We start from the raw sequence: 27,617 nt of genomic DNA on the forward strand, positions 1-27,617 counted from the left end.
TGGCTCATTGTCATTGATAGCAGTTTTGATGTGGACATCCACAAAGAGGTCAGGCCTGTTTGTTCAATTAGATCTAATATATTTCCATCATGAGTGGAGTTCTGACTTTCTGTTCTAAGTAGTCTTCAGACAACACATTTAGTCATGTTTCATAGAATGTCCTGTCACATCCATCACTACAAAGCTGCAATTTTCCCAATTGATTGTTACATGATTAAAGTCTCCACTGATGATTACAGTATAATTTAGGAAGTTATGTACAAGCGAAAGGAGTTTTCAGTTACATCTGGTTGTCAATAGAAGGATCCAGTTACAATTTTATGACCACTGCTGATATTGAGTCTTGTGAACACACTCTCACATGCAACTTAAATTTTGTATTTCAGTGGATTTTAGCTTCTTGTCTACTATAACAAGTACACCACACCTCCATTTCCCAGTATCCTGTCCTTTTGAAATACACTTAAATTTTCCACAAAGGTCTCACAGACATCAACTTCAGGCTCTAACCACCTTTCTGTATGTAGTATTATGTGAGTTTCATTGCTTTTCAGGAGCACTTCAAACTCTGGCACTTCAGTGTGAATGGTTTGACAGTCAACTATTAGAATTTTAATACTCTCACCTGTGTGGGCCATTCCTTTGCATCTTGCACTAATACTTCCAGGTCTCCTATAGCTGCCATTATCTGCACTCGATGGAGGTTGCTTAATCTAAAAAACCCTTTTGTGTGACCCAGACACAGTCAGCCATCTTGTGCCAGGGCAAAAGCACCACAGGCACAAAGATGCAAGCTGGTGTCAGTGCCAAAGTGACTCACTATTTGCACAAGTTCCACCAGCACTACAGGAGGATGAAGATATCGACTTCACCTCGGCCACTTGCTGGCTGAGTATGATCTGCCAATAACCTGATGACAATGACCAGAAGCCTACTCAGAAGGTAGAAGAGGAGCTCTTACCCACTTGTTTATAGATCATCGTCCAGGGGTGACTTAGACAGGGAACTCTTAGAAGGGAAAAGACAGTTGTTGTAAATTGCATTTGCTATGTAATGTGATGTTTACCTACAATTATTTGCACTTAGCCATTGAGGGTCTTTTCTGTGTTATGTTACATGCAGTGTTGCAGACTTCTCTATTCAACTAGTCACAAAGATTAGTAAATTTTTTTAACTCAATTGAGTGACTTTCTTACTAATTTGTTGGTAGCTGTGTAATAGTGGCAGGGAGAAATTATGTTTGCAGTGTACTGCACCAGAAGCCATTTCACAAACTCGGCGCACCGTAACAACAGTGGCAACTCAGCCTCCACAGTAGTAGTGCCGAGGCCTTTACAAAACTGGTGATGAGGGTTTACAAAGCCTTGGTAACAACATGTGTATGAGAACAGCATTCACAATGGGGCTTCATTGTGGCTGGTGCAATGTTTTACAGAACAGTAAACAAATAACATTAAACTAAGCCTGCTGATAATCTTTTAATCTGCTGAGCTAAAAATTTAGTAATTCTGTTTAAGAACCAAAGCAGTTAGTATACAAAATGAGATTCTTATTAACACAGTAGAAAAATCTGTGGTAAAAATTACTAGTTTTCTAACTTTTTGGTGTTAAGTCACTGACAAAATTGAAGATGGCATTAACTTAAGATAAATGTTGAGAGCATACATTCCTCTTGAAAGGCAGAACCAGATGCAACACAATATCTTAGTTATAATATGTGCTGCAGTAACTAAATCAGAAATGCACGTGACAATGGTACCATAAAATGGGGTAACTTTACAACAGTTTTATAGGGTTTTAATTTTTTTATTTTTTTCTCAATACATACCAGGCCAATACACTAAGACTTTATCTATATATAATGTTGACCTTCGTGTTTCCAAATATGGAAACAGTACACCCCAGATTTCCTCATAGCAGTGATTAGTACGAGGGCCGTTCAGAAAGTAACCTCCGGTTGATTTAAAAAAATACACCAAGTTAAATAAAAATATTTTAATATATACATCTTACAACTACATCTTTGCACTATTTTTCTACATAGTCTCCATAGCGATTGAGGCACTTATCATATCTCTTCACAAGCTTTGAAATTCCTTCTGCATAAAAATCACCCGCTTGTGCCTGGAGCCAGCCTGCTGTCACTATCTCATACAAGAGAGTCTTAGAAATCTGTGGAAAACCAGTAGACAACTCCGACATTGAGAAACGTCGATTTTCACGAACTTTTGCATCAACTGTCTGAACGAGTTCGTCAGTCACCAATGATGGTCTACCACTCCTTTCTTCATCATGAACGTTTTCTCGTCCACTTTTAAATAAACGTACCCATTCACGGACAACTCCTTCACTCATAACTCTTGGTCCGTACACGGCACAAAGCTCACGATGAATAGCTGCTGCAGAATATCCTTTGGCCGTAAAAAACCTTATGACAGCACGCACTTCACATTTGGTGGGGTTTTCTATTGCAGCACACATTTCAAACTGCCACAAAAACTAAACTAGCGCAGGTACGACGTTCACTCGACCACGGCTTGATGCCGACTGACCTGTTGAGTGCGTGAACGCACAGATGGCGTCGCTACTCCCCCCACAACCCGCACTGTGACCAATCGGAGGTTACTTTCTGAACCGCCCTCGTATATCATCTTTGTCTTCCATCTTACTTATCTGTTCTGGATAAAGCTCACCCTCATAATTCAACAGGATCAGTCCCACAGACATATTTTGACTCACCATTAAAATCAGTGAAGTCATCATTTAGGGTTATGCCTTCTTCACTGACTTGTAATGATATAACAGTGCTATGACCACCACCACTGCTGCTGCTGATACTACTGGCACTTTTTGGTATCTCCGGTGCTGGTACAAGTTTTTGAGTTCATGTACCATGCACCATGGTTGGTGCTGGGATGGTGCTTCAGCTTCGAGTTCTTCTACCAAAACACTCTTCCCTTTGGGGACTTTCAGACCCTTCCTTCTTACAATTTTGTAATTTCCTTTGTTTGCTTCAAATTTTTTTGCAATTTGTAGTTAGAAACTATCCCAATGAGGGAAGAAACAGATGAAGCCAGCCTTTGTGATGGCAAAATTCTGAAGACCACTTGTTTGTGAGTAGGATAAATTTGTATCACATGAAATCTGGCAGTCAATTTGAATGGACCAGTGTGCTAACAAATGATTCCAAAGTTTCTTCAGCAGTGTGGGAAACAGTTCAGAGGGGAACAGCTGTCACCAATGTCCAATGGCAGTCTCCTTCCAGTCTTTACACACTTTTCTCAAAGCAACTTTCATTGAGTGAAAATATGCCACATCCAGTGGCGGCAGGAGATGTGCTAGGAATTTTATGTTGTTTTCGTGTCATAGCTTTAGTACCTCTAATTAAATCTGGGAACTAATTTTGTCCTTCTTGGTGCTTCAAAACAGGCAACATTAATAATGTAAACCAGTCCTCAAAGGTGTGTCCATAAAACCAAAGTGACTTGGTTTGATGATTATGGGCTTTGGAGGAACCTGTTTCAGCTCATGTTGTTCACATTTCCTCTGTTTTGTAGTTTATATATGGTCGCACAATATCCCCCGTTACATTTTCACACACGATTATTGATGTTCATGCCTCATAAGAATTTTGCATCTTCTCAGGGTACTTACTCCCCCCCCCCCCTTGTAATAATTTTTCCAGGACCAGGATTTTCAACAAGATTGTGCACAATTCTCTGGTTTAACACTGATTTGTGTTGTTACATGGATCCTTCTGTCTTAATCCTTTCCTAGTTGGTTGTTTCTAAACCTCACTTTCTTCTTCCCACAGTTGTCCAAACAGGACTTGACAATATACTGAAAGTCAAGTGCTTCATCACAAAATCCATAATTCAATACAGCAATGATATGAGCCACAAACTGCAACTCTTTCTCACTTGTAAAAGGAACAGGAGCTCTGCCAACAGGACTTACATTTCTTTGGCTCTTCAACTGTAGTGTGTCTTTTGAAATTCAAAATTCTGATGCTGTTTGGTGAATAATGAAAGTTTTGCTTCTTACTGTTTGCAAGGCTCCATGCATGCTTTCCTCTGTATGATTCTCTGATAGCTGTTTTCCAAGAGCACAATTTCTGGGCATGGCTGGACAGCTGAGATACTAAAAAAGTGGACAAGTACTAATTATAACAATATGTGTTAACTTTGGGACTGTTCCAAAGTTAACTCACTCAGTGGTGACTTTTTACAATTTTGAGGTTATACAGTACTTTAAAGTTAAAAATTCTACAATGAAAGTAAAAAGGTGTGAGAAGACATAATTCTCAAAACAAATCCCTGTCAATAATGTAAAATGCACAGTTTTCTGTTGGCATATTAAAGTTTTTGGAAAACAAACAACCTCAAAAAGTTGACCAAAAAACAAATACAATCTACTCATTTACATCTACATCTTTATCGACATTCCACAAGCCAGCATACGGTACATGGTGAAAGGTACCCTGTACCACTACTAGGCATATGCTTTGCTTTCCTGCTCCACTCACAAATAGAGCAAGGGTAGAATGACTGTCTATATGTCTCTGTATGAGCCCTAATTTCTCGTATCTTAGTGGTCCTTAAGTGCAACGTATGTTGGCAGCAGTAGAATCATTCAGCAGTCAGCTTTAAATGCCGATTTTCTCTAAATTTTCTCAACACTGTTTCTCAAAAAGAATATCGCCTTCTCTTGAGGGCTACCCATTTGAGGTCCCAAAGCACATCTGTACATGTTGCTCAAGCCTACTGGTAACCAATCTGGCAGCCTGTCTCTGAATTGCTTCAATGTCTTCCTTCAAGCTGACCTGGTATGTATCCCAAACACTTGAGCAGTACTCCAGAACAGGTTGCACCATTGTCCTACATATGATCTCCTTTACAGCTGAACCACTCTTTCCTAAAATTCTCCCATAAACCAAAGTCCACCATTTTCCTTCCCTACCACAGTTCACATGCTCATTCCATCTCATTTCACTTTGAAGTGATATGCCCAGATATTTACATGACTTGATTGTGTCAAGCAGGACACTAATAATACTGGATATGAACATTACAGGTTTGTGCTTCCTACTCAGCTGTATTAACTTTCATTTTTCAACATTTAGGGGTAGTTGCCATTCATCATACCAACTCGAAATTTTGTCAAAGTCATCTTGCAACTTCCTACAGTCACTCAACTTCAACACCTTACTCTCCAGCATGGCATCATCAGCAAACAACTGCAGCTGGCTGCCCATCCTGCCAGCCAAATCATGTATATACATAGAGAACAACTGTGGTATCACTTCCCTGTGGCACTCCCTTGTCTCCAATGAACACTTGCCTTCAAGGACAACATACTGGGTTCTATTATTTAAGAAGCCTTCAAGCCCCTCACATATTTCTGAACTTATTCCATATCCTCATACCTTCATTAACAGCCTGTACTGAGGTACCGTGAAAAATGCTTTCAGGAAACATGGAATCTGGCTGTTGTCCTTCATCCATAGTTCGCAATAATCACATGAGAATGGGCAAGCTGAGTTTTGCAAGTGCGATGCCTTCTACAACCATGCTGATTTGTGGGCATAAGCTTCTCAGTCTGAATGAAGTTTATTATTTTCAAACTGAAAATAGATTCAAGGCTTCTGCAATGAACAGAAGTTAGGGACATTGGTCTGTAATTTTTTGGGTATGTTCTTTTAGTCTTTTTATATACTGGACTCACCTGAGCATTTTTCCAGTCACTTGGGATTTTGTGCTGGGTGAGAGATTCACAATAAATGCAAGCTAGGTAAGGTGACAATGCAGTAGAGTACACTTTGTAAAATTTACTTGCTTTCAAATCTTTCAGTTGTTTCTCTACCTCAGGGATGCTTATTACTATGTCATCCATATGGGAGTCTGTCCAGTGATCAAATGATGGTATGATTGTAACATTCGCCTATAGACGTGAAATTTAAAACTTTGTCTTTCGTTGTGCTGTTTTAAAATGGCACACCAGACTGGTCAACAAGGGATGAATGGAAGCCTTAGTCCTGCTTAGCTATTTTACATAAGACCAGAATTTTCTCTGGTTCACTGCCAGATCTTTTACTAATTTGTGATAGTGGTAGTTGAATGCTTTGTGCATAGATCTTTTGGCAGATACACAAATCTTTACTAACGTTTGCTTGTCATCTTCTGTGCATTCTCTTTTGACCAAAGTGTGCAACAGCCTCTGCTTCCTCAGCATCTGCTGCATTTTGTTATTAAACCATGGAGGGTCTTTTTCATCCTTTGTCCACTTACTAGGCATATAACTCTCCACACCACAATTTACAATCTGCTTAAACTTCGCCCATAATTCCTCTATAATCGATCTTACTGTAACTATGTGATGAAAATAACTGCTAATCTGCTCTGTCTATTAGAATCACTTTCCTAGCCTTCTTGACTGATTTATTAGCTTTTGTAATCATAATTGCTGTAATGACACCATGATTGCTAATCCCTGTTTCTATACTGACATTCCAGTAGGTATATCTTTAGCTTTAAGGTCTAAGATATTTCCATATGTGTTGGCTGCTGAGCTAACTGCTCAAGACAGCTTTTAGAAAAAGTGTTCAGAAGTATTTTGCATGACTATCTGTACCCCCTGCATTGAATCCATAGACATACCAGTCTATACTCAGACAAGAGTGGTGTGATAGCTTCCAAATGTAGGCACCAGATAGCACCAGATTTTTTTGTTGGCTTCACGATACTATGCGAAAGAAACTATAAGCTGGCATGCACACTCCCTGGTTCTGATTGGCAGCAGTTGGCAGTAATCAGCAGCACAGATTTTGTCATGTAGCAATTTGCAAATGTTCATTGTCAACTGTGCAGTGTACATTAGCCAGTGTTGATTGCATTGTTGTGTGCTTTGTTGCAGTGTTGTGCTGTTACTGTCTGTGTCAGTTGTGACTTCTTTTGAAAATGAGTGATAATGTAGTTCCTGGCCCATCACAGAGGTTACTTTCTACTCCATTGTGGAAAAGGAAGCTAGTTACCAGGAGCTCATATATGATCAAAATGCAGGCTTCTGTTGCCTTTACTGCATATTTACAGTACTTGGAGTTCATTCCCCCACATCCCACATCTACCCACACCATAACCTATTGGCTCTCATCACTCCCCACAATCCTCACTCGCTAGATGCCAAATTACAGTTCACAGTTAGTAGCAGTTACTGTTTAATATAATCCATTATGGAGTCGAGGTAGCAGTTGTCGTTATACTGGTTATCTCTGTTAGCATTCAACCACGATTCTTATACATATATTTTAACAACGCGTTTCAAGAGACAATGCTCTCATCATCAGGTTGTAAAGCCTATGTCATGAAATTAAACGGACTAAACAGACAAAATACCATCACAAATAGTTGGGAAGTCCATAGAGTAAAACAGAATTAAAAGTATATTGGACTGTGGGTCCTCGTCTTACATTGAAGTTGTTGACACAAGTATGCTGACGCACTGTGCCAGCTCGGGAGCTGTTGTGGACTAACGTGCCTAGGTGTTGTGGCGTGGTTACAGCCGTGTGCTTGACGGTAACGCTATGCTATTGGGCGCCTTATTTCCTTATTGCATTGGTCTGCCATTGTTAGCCTCTCACAACTCCGTCAGTGACATGCTACAAGCTTAAAGTCGCATACCTACCCTAAAATAATTCTAAAAACCCGCTAAAAAATCTCATTTCTTTAAAATTATCTTGTGCATTTAGAATATTGCTTTGTTTCTTTTCATGGATAACTATCTCGAATTCCTCTAGTAAATCAAGTTTCCTCCCTTTCTTTTCTACATGCAATATTTCTACGTTATCTTCTATGCTATTAAGGGGATGGCCTGTTTTATATATATGGTTCACAACAGCTGATTTGTCATAATTTCCTAACCTGAACGCATCTTTATACCGGATCGCGAATGATCTTCCTGTCTGCCCCATATATTTTGCATCACAAGTTCTGCACTGAATCTTATAAACTCCCTATCTTTCAAACTTATTTCTGTTCTCGCCAATATCGTGCTTAAGGCTATACCTCACTAGGTTATTAGTCTGAAAAGCTATTTTAACATCGTATGGCTTTTCAGAGTTTCTGAGGTAAATAAAGAACAGGAGGGGGCACACAACACTCAGCAGTATCCTAATTCAACATTCTCTGCATCAATATTAATCTAATTTTGAGGTCAGAATGAGCTGATGTGATCCACTATGCAAATAAGGTTGAAAACACTTGTTTTCAATCCCTTTTATCCTCATTGCTGCCAACATATATATAAAAGAATTTAATGACTAACAGTACTGAAAGCTTTAGAAAGATCTAAATTAACTCCTACAACACTTCTCTTATTACACAAATTTGTAATTATTTCATCTGATTCTGATTTACTGCCTGACAGTCTATCATTTCTAAGTAATTTTGCCTTTGCAATTACCTATTGATATATTTTATTATAAATCTTTATGTATTCTATAAACTGGGGCTCTGTGGATCTTTTCATTTGAGAACTGAGCATTTTTAAACACCTACATGAAATCTTAATGCCAGAAAGTAACCCACAAATCAGATTTAGAGATTCAGCATGAATGGACCCTGGTCTATTCATTGAGAACACATATTTCAAAATTGGACATGAATATTGAAGAGAAAGCATCATAAGCATTGTTAGTAAATGATTGTGAAAGCACTTCTAACCAGGATTTGTTACTTAGACTGTCAACAAAACTACTATAACTTTCTGCAGGAAAATTTCTTCTGTAAGAAAGAAGCACATACCTTTTTTTCACAGGTATGGGAGGAATTTTAAGAATAAGGGTATTCTGATCAGATAGCCCTCACTCAGTATTAATAATATTTCTGTCTCTGTGATGTCCACATTTGAAAATATGTTTCCAATAAGACTTTCCATTCCCTTTGTATTCTTGTGGTGCTGTTTACAAGAGGCAACATACTGAAGCTGTGCAATTCATTAAGAAACAGCTACTTGATGAAGAGTCATTCACAAGATTTATGTCAAAGACCTCATAGTAAGCTATAGCATCTTTTTTGGTGAACATAATGTCCAGCAGAGACCATGATTTATTAATGAAGGTGTCCGTGTCCCCACTAGGTGGTCTATATGTGGCTATAATTATTATGTTACCCAGCTTCCCATGCACTTGAACAGCAACAGCTTCAAAATGCTTTTCAATATTCAATGCATCTGCCTCGTACCTCTTTTTATATTTCACACTGGATTTAAGAAAAATAAAAACTCCACAACTTTTGGCATCTTTCCTACTGTAATAGAACAAATAAATAGAGAACAAGAAAAGATAAGAATTTTGTTTGTACATTTTCATATGTTTTTTTTTTTGTTATGATTTATTTTTCCCTTTCACACTGTTTTGTATTAGAGAAAACAGCAGCCACAAGTAGACATCTTGAATAAAACCACTTGGGCTGCTCTTGTATATAATTCATTTAATGACCAGTCTCATAGCCTAGAAGCCACATCATGGTGTTAGATCTGTTAAATTAGAAAAGGCATGGTCAAATTGCAGTTACAATCGGTAGTGCAAAATAGAGCAAATTACTAACACAGGGAATAATGACATTAAAGTTGTAACATGAATGGATCCGAACATTTTTTGTCTATGAATAAATGATGCAATCACTGGATTGTCAGGTAAGCAGAAAGTAAAGGTCCACCATTCCTCAGGCCTGCTTAAAAACACTTTTTCTAATTTAACAGATGTAACCCAATGACATGGTTTCCAGGCTATAAACTGGTCATCAAGTGAATTACTTACAGGAGCAGCCTAGCAATTATTATTGATGATATATTTCCTTTGTAACAGTATGATTGCTTCAGTGCTAATACAGTGGCATAGATACTGGTACACATGAATGTGTGCTCTAAATACTGAGGCTATTTTTGGAGAAAACATCTGAACAAACACTTTCAGATTTATTTTTTTTTTAGATCAGAGTCCTACAGACTAATGATTTTCTTCTTTTTCTTCTTCTTACTGACAGGATAGCATGTTTCCTTGAATGCTAAGTATATTCCTTGAGTGAAAAATACATTCCAAGCTAATAAAAGATGTGTTCAGTTTATTTATCCACTGAATCACTACAATTCACCAGAGAAGAAGTTACATACATGGACTGGAATATAAATCTGACAAATAATAGACAGCATCCAAGCCAGAGCCACTGTTATCACCAATTATGGCGTAAAAACATATATCTCTTTTATAAATGTCCTGCTCTGCACAGAAATTGAACATATTTGTTACTTCAATATATAGTGTCAATGAAATTGTTTTTTTTTTTTTTTCTTCTTCTCTTTATGGTTTGCACCATAGGCATAACTGCAGAAGTCCACTTTAGTGTAATTTCATGAGAGTAATGGCAATAATACAGTCCACATATTTGACAAAATTCATATTCCCACAACCAACTGAGTGAGTTTGAAAGGGGTCAGATTGTCGCCTTGCAAGTGGCGGGATGGTCCTTTCAGAGAATTGCCACACAAGATGGACATGCTATATCAGTTGTGCAATGATGCTGGTATCAGTGGTCATGTGAGCATTCTTACACATATAGATGAGGTTCTGAACATCCACACGGTACATATGCCCAGCAGGCTTCTCATATTGTAAGAGTAGCAGTGGTAGATCATTTAGCTACTAACCGGTTATTAGCAGTGGGACTACGGGGATGCATATCTCTTGCCCGTCTGCCACTCAAACCATGGTGGCAAAGACATGCAATGCTTGACAGGTGCTGTCAGAGGATCACTGGGGAGATGGAATGGCATGCTGTGGTCTTCAGCGATGAAAGTACATTCTGCCTGCTTGCATATAATGATTGTCCGCACATTCGACATAGACCAGGTGAGTGCCGTCTCATAAAGTGCATTCATCCAAGACACACTAGCCCCCACTCCAGGGCTTGTGGTCTGCTGTTTGATAAGCTACAACTCTTATTCACCTTTGGTGTTGGTGGAGGGGATGCTAATCAGCACACAGTTTGTGAAAAATGTCGTTAGACTTGTTCTTTCACCATCTTGCAACAGGAAGGTGATGTGTTGTTTCAACAGGATGATGCTCGCAGACATACTGCCCATTAAACTCAACATGCTCTACAAGATATGCTGCAACTTCCCTAGCCAGCATGATCTATGGACTGTCTCCAATCAAGCATATGGGGATATGTTGGGACGAGAAGTGTCTCGTGTATCTTGTCAACCATCAACACTTTCAGAACAGGGCAAACAGGTGTTATGTAACATATCCCAGGAAAGTATTTCCCATATGTGCAATCAACTGGATGTCAGAGTCAGCACCTACACTGCCAACCACAGAGGATACATGATGTACTAATATGAGTGTTTCAGCATGGATCGATATCTGGTACCTCAGGATAGCTTGTGCTACTGATTTGTAAATGTAATCATTTCAAGTATTCCACTTGCACTGTTGCAACAATAAATCTTGAGTGAACTGGAAACTCCTAAAAGGGCATACTAATTCTTTTCTGGTTTTTAGGTATAGCACTTATCAAAAGAGTAAGTTTTTCTCAAAGGTCAATAAAGGCCATTCAGGCATTAACCATTAGGTAGAATTCTTATAACACACTTCTACATCCTGTAAATGTGATCCTTGTAAGCTGAGTTTCCCGAATGAATGATTCAGTATCTCATTAGCAAACAGAAATACGCAGAATAAACAAGTTCCTTCAGTCTTAAATCACCCACAGCAGTAATCAAGCATACTGCAAACGTGGCTGAACTAAGGTGTGTAATTCATTTACAACATCATGTATTTCAGTGCCTGAGAGATCTACTTTATAGTTTCTGGAGTTGTATTAGAAGTACTGAACTGAGTCCTGTTGAATTTAAGTGATAATCCATTTGCTTTGAACCTTCAGCTGACTTTTTCAAACATATTTCTAGCTGGCCATTTAGTTAGAGGACTGGTACTACTTTTATCCCTATTATGGTATCATCTCTGAAAAGGCCAATATGTGGTTCTTCCAGAGACTGGAAGTGGAAAATCGTTAATGTGTATCAGGAAGAACATAGAACACAAAATATAGCCTTCTGTCACTAAATTATAAATTGCCACTCACTCATTTCAGTTAGACTCCTTGAAGTTTTCGTACATTATTGATCTATTTTGCAATAATTACGAATCATATTATCTACAAACTGGTCACCATCAGTGTTACCAGCAACAATAAACATATATTAAATGAAATTACCTCCAATAGTGTTAATGTCAATTATTTAAAAACTGTTTAAGTACCTAGCAGTAATCTACTAGACACTAATTAAGGATGACATGATGCAATCCAATCTTAGTTATGTCACATATTTTATGTGATCTTACCAAAATTTTTGAGAATACTGTTATTAATAAGATGGATTGATAATTCCTTACCCCTTCTATGTGAAGTGGTTTTTCCACAGCAGATTTAACTTTGCCAGTTAAAGTATCAGTGAGAAATGATTTATTACATGTATAACACAATATAATATTACACAATATTATGAAAATGAGAGATTACTACTCACTATAAAGTGGACAAGCTGAGTCAGAGTCACAGGCAGGCGTAATAAAGAGACTGGTAAACAAGTAAACTTTCAGCCAAAAGTCAGTCTTTTGAATTAGACAACATACACATGCACATCGCAAATGCAACTCATATGTACATGACCACTGTCTCTGGCTGCATGTCTGCAACTCAGCATCTCCACTATATGGTGAGTAGCAATTTATTCATTTCATAATGTTGTCATTAGTCCATCCTGGATTTTCCATTGTATAATATCACACAGTTATTTATCCATACAGCCAACAACAAATGTTTCAAAATTCTGTTGACTTTATATCGTTCTCATTTAAAACTGCCCACATAATTACTGGTAATCGACAAACCTAATCCCATTAAGAGTAAATAATGATGGGGGATATTCAATAAACAGAAAATTTAATTGTAGTGAGTTAATGAAATATAATTTCTCACTGAGTACTAAACAATCAAACCAGTCTCTGGACTGAAGACCACAACAACAACAATACAGGATGTAGTGGAATGGATATCAAACTTACCACACTGTTTCACTTAGCATCAAGGTATCACATTTACATAAAACTACTTGAGAAAAATATCAGAATCCAGCAATGGTATGGTCATTTGAACATTTAACACATTTATATATCTAGAACAGAGGGTCTATCACTGTAAATAAATACATTTTATCTGTATCTGCTTCAATCTCAAACAACCAAATATAATGTCAGTCTACAGAATATTATTATAAGCTCCTCTCTTCTTATCCCTGGATGCTTGCATTAACAGCAATAAAATACCATCCTTACTTTCTTCATGTTGGGAAGGTATTTTCCAATACTCCAGAAACATATCTTAATATATTTATATCAAATGGAAGAGGTAAGTGACAAAAATTTTTGCCATTAGTGTCATCAATAAATAGTGAGCATTCCAATCATTTGGTACTGTAACTGTGGTTATATAGACAAACATTGCAACAGTTTTTTAAGAGACAAAATCTGGCATAACATACCTCATCACAGATTAATCTGTCACAGATCACTCTCTGGAACTCATTTCTCCAGACTCTCACAAATAACTCTGGAGATTTGAAGTAACTTGCAGATGTCAAGCATAGACCAGCACATATTCGAGAAAGGTCACGCAAATTGAAGATATAGTGGAACTTAGATGGCGTTGGTGGCAGTTTAACAATTATTACCTGAAATATGAGGAAAGTTTGGTGAAGTACAATTTTGAATTCTGTAATGGAACTTGTCAATGAATCTATTCTTACCACAAACTAGAACATGTAATACAAACAAACAATACAAAGACTCAATCTGTACAGACACACCTGATACACTTGGACACCCAGATTACCCAATAAACAAAAATAACTAAAAAATCACATAAATTCTGGTTTTCTTTGTTATGGTTAAATATATAACACAAAATTGTTTTATTTAGGTACAAATATACTAAAATGTGTAGCAAGAAAAAATTTTGAAATGTGAAATGCTGTGTTCACTTTAGTTTTGGGATAAACTTTAGAAATGATTCAAACCTATCATTATAACTGTCTGATGGAATTGGATAAATAAAAATATCTACTCACTAAGTAGAGGCAGAAGAATACACATATAATAAAAGGTTTCATGTATGCAAGTTTTTGGAGGCAGAGGCTCTTTCTTCTGGCAGAAGGGTTGAAAGGGAAAGACGGAGGACTGCAGAGGTTTAGGTTAAGTGGTAGACTTCAAACTGCAACAACATTCCCAACTCCAGCTCAAAAAGCTATCCCACCTTCTCTAAACTATCTTAGCAGCATGTTTCTCTTGCTGTCCCTCTGCAACTCCTTAAATCAGCTACACCATCAACCATTACTTCTCTCCTGCCAACCTCTACCCCTTTTTCTAAATCTCCCCAGTCCTTTTCCTTCAACCATTCTGCCAGAAGAAGAAGGAGCCTTTGGCTCCGAAAGCTTGCATATGTAAAACATTTCTTTATATGTGTGTTTTCCTGCCACAGATCGGTGTGTAGATTTTTTATCCATGCAATTACATTACATTGTCAAAAATTGTTTATTTTTGTTTTATTACAACTGTTTGAATAAATATCAAATACTAATTTGAAGACTTTCTGAAATATAAATCTCATAAAATATTACTTACTTACAAATTTCATCTTTCTTTGTGAATACTTTTAGTCACTTCATATTAGGGTTAGTTTTCAACAGGAATGAATGTGGTCATGTTTATTGTAAAAGCATGGACTAGCTTGCCAAGCACCTCAGCCGACACACATTCCCACCTGTCTGCATTCCCTATCCCTATCCTCCACACTCACTAATTTTATGTTTCCATGAGAGACAGATAATATCATGCATCCCATACTGAGGGTTGTGGCTTCACTGCCCATGATTGTAAAAGAGGACTCCTTATTTTGTGAGGGAGAAGCACTCACTGTCAACGGCTACAAGATTTTGGAGTTGATGTGTCAGTACCTTGTGAATCACAGTTGTAATATAATGTAATCATTCCTGTATGATTTCATATTGTTCAAATACAGCAATCTGGCTGTACGATGCCAATTAACCTAGACAAGAACTGATTTCAGAGACTTCCTCAATGGTATTGCATATATATATAAGCTTAATTCGGAACAGGAAGTTGTATAAACGCCGGCCACGGTGGCCGAGTGGTTCTAGGCGCTTCAGTCCGGAACTGCACGACTGCTACAGTCGCAGGTTCAAATCCTGCCTCGGGCATGGATGTGTGTGATGTCTTTAGGTTAGTTAGCTTTAAGTAGTTCTAAGTTCTAGGGGACTGATGACCTCAGATGTTAAGTCCCATAGTGCTCAGAGCCATTTGAACGATTTATTTTTGGTGTATAAACTGTTCTCAATGCACTCTTCACAATAATTCTCCTTGAAAACCTGTGCTTTCAGCAATATCTGTCATTGTTTACCTCAGGAAAGTAACTGACTGTTGAAGAAGTAATGAAATCATATACATGTGAGTGTGCCCACCACAATTAAGTATTACATTGAGACATATGAAATGTCTCTCAAAGTGTCTTTGTTTCCTATGACATATGTATAACACAAGACATTTTCTGTGCAGTGTCCTTGTGACAAGTACCCACTTCCATCCACTCCTGAGTGTGAATCTCAATCTTTTAAACTTATTGACATAAATTCTAATTTCCTTTGGAGGATGCTACAGGATAGTCATAGCCTCAAAGTACCAGGCATTTATAACATTTCCTAAATTTGACAGTCTATCAAAACCATTTTCCAGCACTGTACTAAACATCAGTGGTACATCAATTAGAAAAATCTAGAAAAATATGCGGCTGCCAAACACAGTCTTATGAATAAAACCTAAAACCATATTTCAGCAGACATGTATTGTGGCACATACTTCAAGCTAATGGGAGTCAATAATCAAAGAGGTTCTGGAAATCAGAATGTGAATCAACAACTTAAAACAGAAATATAAGATTAACAATCAGAAGTGCACTGAAGCAAGTGCTTGACATTGACATACTGCACAGGATTATGTCTCACAATATACATCATCATGAAAACAAAGATATTGCAAATGAAATTTCATCAGTGGTGCTGTGTAATCTCTGGTCGTAGTGAGCATAACTACATAATTTACATTTGTACGATTCCAGTACTTCTATACAGTCAGGTGCTTTCCTGAAGAAAGCAATGATGAATACTGCAAAAGTCTCAGATTTTCATAGAGAATAAATGCAACAAGTGCACTGAGAAATTTGCAAGTAGTCCACATTATCTGCTTTAATGGTCTCAGTAACTGACACTTCTTCTCTTGATTATTGTAACAGGCTGAAAACTGTCAATGACAAAAAGGATAGTTCCAGTGATGTATCATACAAGTATTTAATGTTCGGAATCAATAACTTTTACTTACATTTGTGACTGTTGTGTATCTAAACTGGGATACAAAAAAAGATTGTATTTTTTTAACTGTTTGTCTCTCTCTTTCTCATGATTTATAGGAAGATAAACCTAACAAGATTATACAGCATGTAGTATAGAATCAATGTTATCTCAGTAATTTCAATTTTTGTAATGTTATTTTATTAATAGTTTTCTTTTCTTAATCAGTTCTTTTGTTTTCCGTGGTAGGATGTATTATGTAGATGCTCCTTCTTTTGCATGGAGAAAAAACATGTATACTTGTCTCAAAACGTATTTAATACAGTGAACCTTCTTGGCAGATTAAAACTGTGAGCCAGGCCGAGACTTGAACTCAGGAACTTTGCCTTTTGTGAGCAAGTGCTCTACAATTGAGCTACCCAAGCATGACTCATGACCTGCCCTCATAGCTTCAGTTCTGTCAATACCTCACCTCCTACCTTCCAAACTTCACAGAAGCTCTTCTGCAGCCTTGCAGAACTAGCACCTGGAAGAAAGGATGTTGTGGAGACATGGCTTAGCCACAGCCTGGGGGACATTTCCAGAATGAGATTTTCACTCTGCAGATACAAAACTTCCCGGCAGATTAAAACTGTGTGCCAGACTGAGACTCAAACTCAGGACCTAAAGTGCTCATTACAAGTCTGGAGTGGAGTTTTATTTAGTAGGAGGAAAAACCTACATCTATTAAGATTCCTTCTACAAAAATCTTATATCACAAAGACAATGCGTTATCGACATGACATGTTCAGAAGGAATTTATTTATCTATTAAGAGGAAGGCCGTAGAAGACGATTTGAAGCTGCTGCACTAGGACTGTGGGGCAAAATGTTGGAGCTGAACTAAGAGGATAGAAATTGAATTTTGGAACCAAAATTATATGAATGACTATCAACATCATGGAATTCAGCAACCAACATAAGTACTTTTAAAAAAAAATTAATATCATCTACTTTGTTCATCTTAATGTATTTAGGATGTGTGAAGAATATATTGATTCAATTTGTTCATTTGCAACTTATTAAAAATGTGTGATCTAGGTGAAGTTGTGGATCAGAAACAGGAGGTAGGTGAGAATGTAGTGTTAGAAGAAGGCAGTGGTCAGAAGCAGTGTTTAGTGAACAAAAACGGTTTACATGATGAAAGTTGCAATGTGGGAGTTGCAGCCGGAGACTTAAGTAGTGTATGCTCTCCTTCTCACAGATTTGATCACTGAGAAATGATAGGCAGCAACAGAAACTTATCTGAACAATTCTGAAAATTCATAGGGGATAAAATGGACATAGTAAACAAAGAAGTAATATGAGTGCAAGAGCAGTTACCCATTAGAATCCTACAAGTTGACAACTTGAAGGAGGAACTGATCAGTTTCAAATTTTCTGTTGATAACAAGCACCAGGTGACTGACAAATGTATTAGTGCAATAGAGAATAAACTGAGTAAGATAGAATGATTTGTTATATTAAATGGAAAGGAATTATAGCTTTAAGATAATCCTTAATATTGTGAAAAATGAAAGCTAAATGTTTGTGCAAGAATTACTTAAAAGTAACAAGTCTGTTGATAGGAAGTTGTCAGATGCAGTCATTAAAACAGGAGGAGAAGTTAACAAAGTTCATCACAAAGTCACTGGTGTGTGCTAAACAGTAATGTTGATACATGTCAAATTAGCATATCAGATGTTGGTAATAAACCATTTGAATTGCAATAAAGATTACATGCTAAGAGCTTTGGTTGCAGTTGTGGAAACATGTGGAGAAACATAAACATGAAGAATTTTCCAGAAAAATAAGTTACATCATGTTGAGTTTATTTACCTGTGTAAGGATAATTTTTTATTTGAAATGTCTGAAGCCTTGAAAATTAAATTTGTAAAAAAGATTTTGGATAGTGATGCACTATCTTGGACCAAGCAAAATATTAACGACATTCAATGAGTCTGAAAAATGCTTTTTTTCCCTCCTTTTTCTTTAAAAATAGAACAAGTTTTGTCAGAGAATAAGCAAGCTAAAATAAGAAGTGAATTCCTTAATGGGCCCACTTTAAGAGTAAGTAGTCATCAAATGAAAGGTTTCTGAGAGCATAAGTTAAAGACATTAGTTTATTTGGATAAGCCACTGAACAATCTTTATTAACATTGATGACTTAAAGAGAAGATTACCAAATAAAGTTCAATGGGAAATGGTATACAGACTTGATGACGCTACTGAACAGTTTCTAAAATATGTGGATGAATTAGACAGAGCTAGGGAGAGAAATGAAAGACAAGGAGATAGACAAAGAGAATATGGTCATCACCGGAATGGAAGATGGTCCGGAAATTATCGAGAGACATGATATAGGAGGAGAGAGCTAGAAAACTATAGAAATGATTACCATGGTAGTAATAATAGAATGGAGAATTGTTAGAATGACAGGAATACAAATGAAAATAGAACATGAGCAGAGAATGGAAACTCCACAATATAGGAAAAGATAGATTACTAGATATTGATGTTCAGTCAAGATGGCATCATGGACTGGTGAACAATATGCTGTTGGCATGAAGGAGTTTTTAAAAAAATGACAGCTATGTGGCTGTGCAGTGTGCATTTTGCACTCATAACAATCTAGTACATCATGCCCAAGTCCCATTGGCACATGCTATCAAAGTGTTGGTGCAGAAGTTTTAGGAAATGGGTGATATGTCATGAAAGAGGGGTGGAAGTGCAAAATCTGTGTGCACACAAGAGAAAGTTGCAGGAGTGGTAGCAGCCTTCAGCCCAAGTCCAAAGCATTCTGCATGTCATCATTCATTGCAAGTTAGACATATCAGATCACAATTTGTGATGAATATTGCACAAGGAACTGCAATTCCACCCATACAAAATTCAGACAGTGCTAAAACTGAATGGGGACAACCTCTTACAGTGACTATGCTTTGGCCAGAGTTGGAACTCATGAATGAAAACCCACACCTGTATGGCAATCTGATCATAAGTGATGAGGTCAGTTGTTACATGTTAGTCTTTAGTACTAAGTTACATTTTAGATACTGGTCACATGAAAATCCTGAAATGCTTCATGAAACACCACTTCATAGTCAGATAGAGGTAGTGGTGTGAGGCCTATCATCATTTGGAATCTTGGGGCATTATTTTCTTGAAGACAGTCATGGAAATACTGTTAATGTGAATACAGAACTTTATGTCCACATACTGAACCAATTCCAAGTATCACAGCTTGCTGATCTTCCTGTAACTACAAACACATTCTTCCAACAAGACAGGGCCTTATTCCGTACCATGGGGCATTCCATTAATGTGTTGCAGAACGTATTTACTGGTCATCTCATCTCCAATAATGGGTACATTTCCTGGCCTCCAAGATCCTCTGAGCACTCAGTGCATGATTTCTTACTTTGGGGTCATTGGAAATCTCCGATCTCCCAGAATGACCCACCACACACCGTCCAGGAACTGAAGGATCAAATTTGAGAGGAACTTGATTGAATTCCAATGTGAGTTCTGCAAGATGTGCTGTCTAACTTATGTAAAAGATTTGAAATGTGTGTGAGGGAAGCTACATGATGTAATTTTTAAGTGACGCACATTTTAAATTTTGTGTCAGTGGTGGACGTTTCAAAATCACCCATTTCACTGCCACCTGTGTTACCTCAAGTACTAGTCTCTCACATGGACACCGTCTCCTCACTATAAAGTACACCATTTGTATTACTTATGCTCTTGATTGTGAGTGGCTTATCAATGGTACTCTAGGGCCTCTGGCTTATCAATGGTACTCTAGGGCCTCTGCATAGAGTAGGCAGAGAGAAGGCAGGATCAGGTGGGTGCTATACATTAGAGGCTCCTATCCTGGTAACCAACTATGTGTGGGCTGCAAACAAAAAGTGTTTCGGATTGGATAATTCTCCATCTATTTCAGATGACAACAACTATGAGGGATTGGAAAGTATTAGCGTAAGATCCAAAGAATTTACCCAAACAGATGAGACTATTAAAGTTCTAGTGATAAATGCTGATGCTTTCACTACAAAATGCCAAAGCGTAAAACATTCAGATTAGTGGAGTTCACTTAATACTAGGAATAGAAAGCTGGTTAAAATCTGAATTTGATAGCAGTGACATGATTTGGGAAAACTTAAAGTGTGTTTCAACAGGCCATGCTAAAGGGAAAAGAAGGTACTGTACTTGTTGCAACAAACAAGAATTTCAAATCCACAAAGACAGAAAATGAAGCTAGCTGCATGTGAGACTGTTTGTGAAAGATTCAGTGTCAACAGCAGCTTAAACAATTAAATGGATCTTTCTACTTATCACAAGACTCATCAATCAATATAAGCAAACACTTTACAGAAAATGTCAGTTATTTGTATTTTATCCAAAAATACCATCATCTTCAGGAGAGACTTTAATCATCCAACAATCACTTGGGAAAATTAATGTTTTGTAAGCAGTGGTGTGGTAAGACATCCTGTGAAACAATATTAAACGTTTTCTTTGAAATCTATCTAGAACAGATAGTTCAGAGGCTGACTCATGATGAAATACATTGAATCTTATACTGACAAATAAACCTAAACTCAGTTTGATATAGAAAACAGCCAAATTTGTGAAATTGAATTCTTTTTATTCAACTGATGTCTAGTTTCATGTATCAGAATCCTTTCTCAAGTCATCCAAATAGAAAAAAAAGATCCATTCCATGATAGTACTCAAATCATGTTCATATTGCACATACTTGTGTCTAACTTGACTTAATATTGTACACACTTGTATCTAATTTGACTTAGACACAAGTACGTACCATTTTAACATGGTTTGCATGCTGCCACTGAAAACACCATTTTTCTGTTTGAATGACTTAAGAATGGGTACTGACACCTGAAACTGGTCGTCAGTTACATAAAAAGAACCGAATTTCACAACTTGCTGTCCCACTATTAACCCCGGACGTTGGAAATCCAAAACACACTTGCACTCTTTGAGAATGTCCATGTTCAAACTGATTCCAATGATGAATAAGAAATTGTAGCAAATAATAATTACCAATGTACAAGAGCAACTGAAACAAATAGATAACTTTAATTGTTCAGTGGCCTAGAGAAAGTGATAATAGTATTGTCTCATAATGAGAAACTTGAAACATGTAGCTCAAGGCAGGAGCAGGAGCTGTGGCTTAAATTCAGAGGAATAACTGACTATGCACTAGATAAGTTTGTCGAAGGAGAAACAAAGACTACTATAATAGGTGTAAAACAAAGCATAAGGTAATAGGAAGAGAGGTGCTGAATGAAACAGGATTGACTGTCAAATGTGTGCAGCTTATAGACTCACTTCACTAAGCAAATTGTAGACTTTGGTTCATTGGTGTAACCTATAAAGAATATGGTTTACAAATGACTGGTGTGACCCACTTTAGAGTATTGTTCAAGAGTGTGGGGCCCACCAAATGGGACTAGAAAGGTTGTTGAACATATACAAAGAAGGGAAGCATGAATAGTTGCAGGTTTTTTTAACCCATGTGAAAGTGTCATGGAGATGCTGGAAATACTGAAGTGACTGATGCTTAAGGACAGATGTGAACTATCCCACGAAAGCCTACTTGTCAAGTTTCAAGAACCAGCTCTGTGTGAGTAATCTAGGAGTATACTACAATCCTCCATGTAGCACTCCCATATGGATCATGAAGACAAGCTTGAAATAGTAAGACTGCACACAAATGTCTTTAAACAATCATGTCTCCCATACTCCATACCTGAATGGAACAGGGGGAAGACCTAACAGCTGGTACAATGGGAAATACCATCTGTCATCTGCTTCACAGTTTTTGTCAATGTATAGATGCAGATGTAGATTACTGACAAAGTATTCCCTTGAAAGTTTTGAGAAGGCACTTAACAGTTTTAGGCACTCAACAGTATTTAGCAATAGTACTATCATGTGTGGTGACTTTAACACAGATTTCAACAAGAGCTCAAAAGACAGATTGAACCTTGAGGCTTTATGAAAGACTTACCATACGTATAACATTCACACAACCATAAACTTGCCTACCAGAGTCACCAAATCATACAGCGGTAATATAAATCAGATACTCATAAATACAGATAAATATTTACATAAATCTGGAAATATGAATACAGGTTTCAGTGATAATTAAATAACAAGTAAATACTGAATATTCTACAAGCAAAACTTAGAACATCTCACGTTTCCGGTTAAAAACCAAAAATTAAAAATTACTAAAAATGTTTCTTGGTTGACAACAAACATTAAAATATCTTGTGCTAAAAAGAAGACTTTGTGAAATTTAAAAAAATGCAAAATGTTACGGAAGTATTTCTGGTGTATTTCAAGAATTATAAGAGAGTGCTTCAGTATGTCTAAAAAGAAGCTAAAAAAACACCAAATGATCACCACATAATAATGGCCAGGAACAAAATGAAACCCATGTGGAAGACAGTCAAACAGCAAGTAAGAAATGAGCCCAACCCACACCCAAAAAAAGTAAATCTCCTGCTAGACCACCACAGCAAACAAATTACAAATCCAGAAATAACCAGTTCCTTTAACACATATTTTTCAAATATTAGTGAACAGTTACTCTGTCCTATAAAATTTTCCAAAACAAGTTCTACCAGATCACCAACAGATCAATATATCAAATCTACATAAAAACCCTGACACCTTATTTCTTCTCTAAACTAACCCTAATGAAATTGAAGTAGTAATTAGTAAGTTAAGAGCAAATTTTTGACAGGTGTGGATGATATTCCAGATTATGTTATTAAAAAATGCAGGTGACCTCATTGCACTACCCTTAACCCACCTTTTCAGCAGGTCATCCACAACTAGAATCTTTCCTTCCTGCTTAGAGATAGTGAAACCAAGACACTGTTCAAAAAGGGCAAGAAAGAAGACACAGCCAATTATGGACCTATTGCTTTTCTATCTGCAATTTTGAAAATACTAGAAAATTTTTTTGTAAGACATTGTTAGATTTTCTAGAAAAGTGGAATATATTATCCACAGCCCAACATCATTTCCAGAAAGGCCAATCAACAGAAACAGCAATATTTGAATTTCTGAGTGAAGAGCTACAACAACTTGACAGTGGAGAAAAAGAGATTGGAATATGCCTTGATCTGTCAAAGGCCTTTGATATCATGGAGCACATCCTATTGCTGCAGAAACTTGATAATATTGGTTATTTATTTATTTATCATATGGCAACAACAGCAAACATTGACAATAATATTGGTATCAGAGGAACACCTAAATGGCTTAGATCATACATTACTGACCACAAGCAGGTAGTAGAAATACAATTTCAAGAAGATAATAATTCAACTAGACACTATTCTGATTACAAAGAAGTAAAGTATGGCATACGGCAGGACTCAGTACTGAGTACCATAATATTTTTGATATATGTAAATGGCTTAGCATTAACTGAGCAGTGTCATAGCAATATCAAGTTTGCAGATGACACAAGAATCTTACTCAGTGGGAAGACACCAGAAATGTTACAGATCTGAGATATTAATGTGAGACATTAACTAGTGTTATGACATGGTTCACCCAAAACAAACTAGTAACAAATAAAAGTAAAACAGTGTTGTGAAATTTGCATAATATCATGAGAAACAGAGAAGAGGATATAAAAACAGAGATATCAGACCAGGCACATATGTTGTAAGTGTAGCAAATACAAATTTTTTTGGGATCTAGCTCCAAGATAATGTTAGATGGGATACTCACATTGATAAAATATTTAAGAGACTAAGTACCATGTGCTATTTAATGACAGCGCTTGAAAACGTGTTGTAAGGACTGTCTAATTACTGTTTATATTCTGAAATATGGGATCACTATCTGGGGTAACTCGCCATCTTGCCTAAAACTCCTCAGGATGCAAAAAGGGATAGTGAGAATTAATGCTGGAATGGAGGAAAAAAAAAAAAAAAAAAAAAAAAAAAAAAAAAAAAAAAAAAACTCTGCACACCACTATTTAAAAGGATGGGGATTCTTCCTCTTACATGTAGTTACATGTTTGAAAGTGTAATGTTTATTAAGAAATATGCAATAACAAATCTGAGTGTTCTCCTCAAAAATGAAAATCTGCATCAACACAACACAAGACAGGAAACCAACTTTCACATGATCCAAATAAAAACCAGTTTGCACCAAAAAAGGAACATTACACCATGGTAAAATTATTTACAATAAGTTCCCAAAAGAAATTAAAGTAATAAATGATATAAAAAAATTTAAAGTATTATTAAAAGAATATCTACTAATGCATTGCTTCTATAGTCTGGAAGAATTCCTCCAAAGTCTCTGAGCACTTAAGAAAGTTAATGTTACATGTATAAGCCACATTATTTATCACTTACAAAAATTGGCGTAAATGTGTCTTTCTGCTTGTAGTATGTAATGACTATAATCATTAATATTAGTTTATTCATATTTTCAGTTGTAATTTTCTAGCTAAGGTGGTATAATTATATGTCAGACCTGAAAGTATGTTGTTGTAATGATGAAGATAAATTTTTATTGACCAGTCCAATATCAGATGTGCTGTACTGTACATGTAAGATTTACTGGGCCAAATAAATACAGTGGAATATAATACAATACAATTATTGCTCAACCTCAAACTGTGCCTTTTTTGTGTGAGCAGTTTTATCAAAATCAATTAACTGAGTGGAAGGGAACAGTGTAGTACAGATGGATCCCTGGTTGTACCAGGGAATACAATATTTGAGGTCTCATACAGAAGGAACAAGAGCAATGTTGTTAATTCACATTCTTACCAAATGTTCAGTCAGAGACCATAGTCTTAATTTGAGCCAACACACATGAAACAATTCCTTTTGTTATTCAAAAAATTTCTGCATGTCATTTTTCACGAGACTGCAAATGACTTTATCTGTTATTACTTTCTAAAAGAGTGCAAGAAATGTCTGTATTAAACATGTCCACCATTCCCATTAAAATGATCAATTTTGATGAAACTTGTCAGAATTATGAGCATTTGTTGGCAGAATTTGAAATCAGAAATGTCAATATTAAGAATGCAAAATGAATTTCACTGTTAAATGCAGAGGAAACAGATTATTATAAATATTTTTCCATCCAAAGAAAAGATTAAATGATTACATTTAAATCCTCTGTGAAAATGAGGAAGAATTACAGGACTAACTGAACAGGAAGACAAGTCCACTGAGCACAGAATATGGATTGAGTGTAGACCCAAGAAAGGGGCAGGGGAAATGTGATAAGTGACACACATAACATTAAAATTGGGGGTCACATGACACACAAAGTGTAAGTATTCAGCTAGTTTGGAAGTAAAATATCACTTGTTTAATGAAGTGAAATATAAATGAGACTGGTTGTGATGTCTTTCTTTATGTACGTATCAAATACTACTGTTGTACTACTACTACTGCTAGTACTACCACCACTACTGCTACTACTGGTTATGGTATCTTTACTTATGTGTATGTGAATTCTACTATTGCTACAGCAACCAGTGTATGAACCATACAAGGTGTGGTCATAAAGTAATGGGAATTTTTTAATTTCATGGGCTCTATACATCTGAATTTCAATACTTTTTTTTTTTTTTCATTTTGGTACATATGTTTGTATTCTCAGCTATTTTGAACATTTAGTTCATTGTTGACAGTGAAAAATATTATATGTGACTTCAAGTACTCAGCAAATTTTTACTTTCGAAAAAGATGGATCAAAGAATTTAGATTAAATTTTGCTTGAAAAATGGAATAAAGTTCAGCACCACATTCACAAAGTTGACTGTGGCTTTTAGTGAATCTTCTACTAGTAAAACAAAAGTGTAAGAGAGGTACAAATGTTTCAAAGAGGTCGAGAAGACACTGAAGATGACAGCCATCCTGGGTGTCCTACCAAATCAATTGCTGATGACAATGTGGGAATAGTGAAGAAAATGGTTCTGAAAATCATCAAATCACCTTCAGAGAAGTTGCTGATGATGTCAGCATATCATTTGGCTCATGATAAACAATTTTTTCAGATGTTTTGCACGTGAAACATGTAGCAGCAAAGTTTGTTCTGAAACTGTTGAATTTTGATCAAAAACGATGTCACGGCGACAGTCTATAACTTCTAAAGAAAGTTACAACAGGTGACAAAACATGGTTACATGGATGTGACATCAAAACCAAGACCAAACTGCCCCAACAGACTGCCTGAAGAGCCAAGACCAAAAAATATTCGACAAGTTTGACCACATATGAAGATTTTCTTTGATTGCAGCGGGATAGTCCATCATGAGTTCCTGCATTATGGCCAAGTGGTCAATTATGAATACTGAAATTTCCTGCAGATTAAAACTGTGTGCCGGACCGAGATTTGAACTCAGGACCTTTGCCTTTCATGGGCAAGTGCTCTACCAGCATGACTACCCAAGCATGACTCACGCCCCATCCTCACAGCTTTACTTCCACCAGTAAGTCATCTCCTCCCTTCCGAACTTCACAGAAGCTCTCCTGCAAACCTTGCAGAACTAGCACTCCTGGAAGGAAGGATACTGCAGAGACATGGCTTAGCCACAGCCTGGGGGATGTTTCCAGAATGAGATTTTCACGCTGCAGAGGAGTGTGTGCTGATATGAAACTTCCTCGCAGATTAAAACTGTATGCCAGACTGAGACTCAAACTCGAGACCTTTGCATTTCGCGGGCAAGTGCTCTACCATCTGAGCTACCCAAGCATGACTCACAGTTTTAATCTGCCAGGAAGTTTCATATCAGTGCACACTCAGCTGCAGAGTGAAAATCTCATTCAGGAAACATCCCCCATGTCTCCGCAATATCCTTTCTTCCAGGAGTGCTAGTTCTGCAAAGTTCACAGGAGAGCTTCTGTGAAGTTTGGAAGGGAGGAGACGAGGTACTGGTGGAAGTAAAGCTGTGAGGACAGGGCATGAGTCATGCTTGGGTAGTTCAGATGGCAGAGCACTTGCCCCCAAAAAGCCAAGGGCCCGAGTTCGAGTCTAGGTCTGGCACACAGTTTTAATCTGCCAGGAAGTTTCACATCAGTGCACACTCTACTGCAG

The 27,617-nt window shown here is 37.0% G+C and overlaps 1 protein-coding gene across 1 annotated transcript in view; it reads right to left on the bottom strand.

Moving 5' to 3' along the window:
• LOC126263364 (dynein axonemal heavy chain 10) overlaps positions 1-27,617 on the bottom strand; it is a 1,742,213-nt gene that overhangs the window by 465,789 nt on the left and 1,248,807 nt on the right. The window contains exon 49 of the mRNA XM_049960456.1: positions 13,600-13,788. Coding sequence (XP_049816413.1) covers positions 13,600-13,788 — 189 coding nt within the window. The remainder of the gene's footprint in view (positions 1-13,599; positions 13,789-27,617) is intronic.

Source organism: Schistocerca nitens, chromosome 6 (assembly GCF_023898315.1).
Source record: "Schistocerca nitens isolate TAMUIC-IGC-003100 chromosome 6, iqSchNite1.1, whole genome shotgun sequence".
Lineage (NCBI taxonomy): Eukaryota > Metazoa > Arthropoda > Insecta > Orthoptera > Acrididae > Schistocerca > Schistocerca nitens.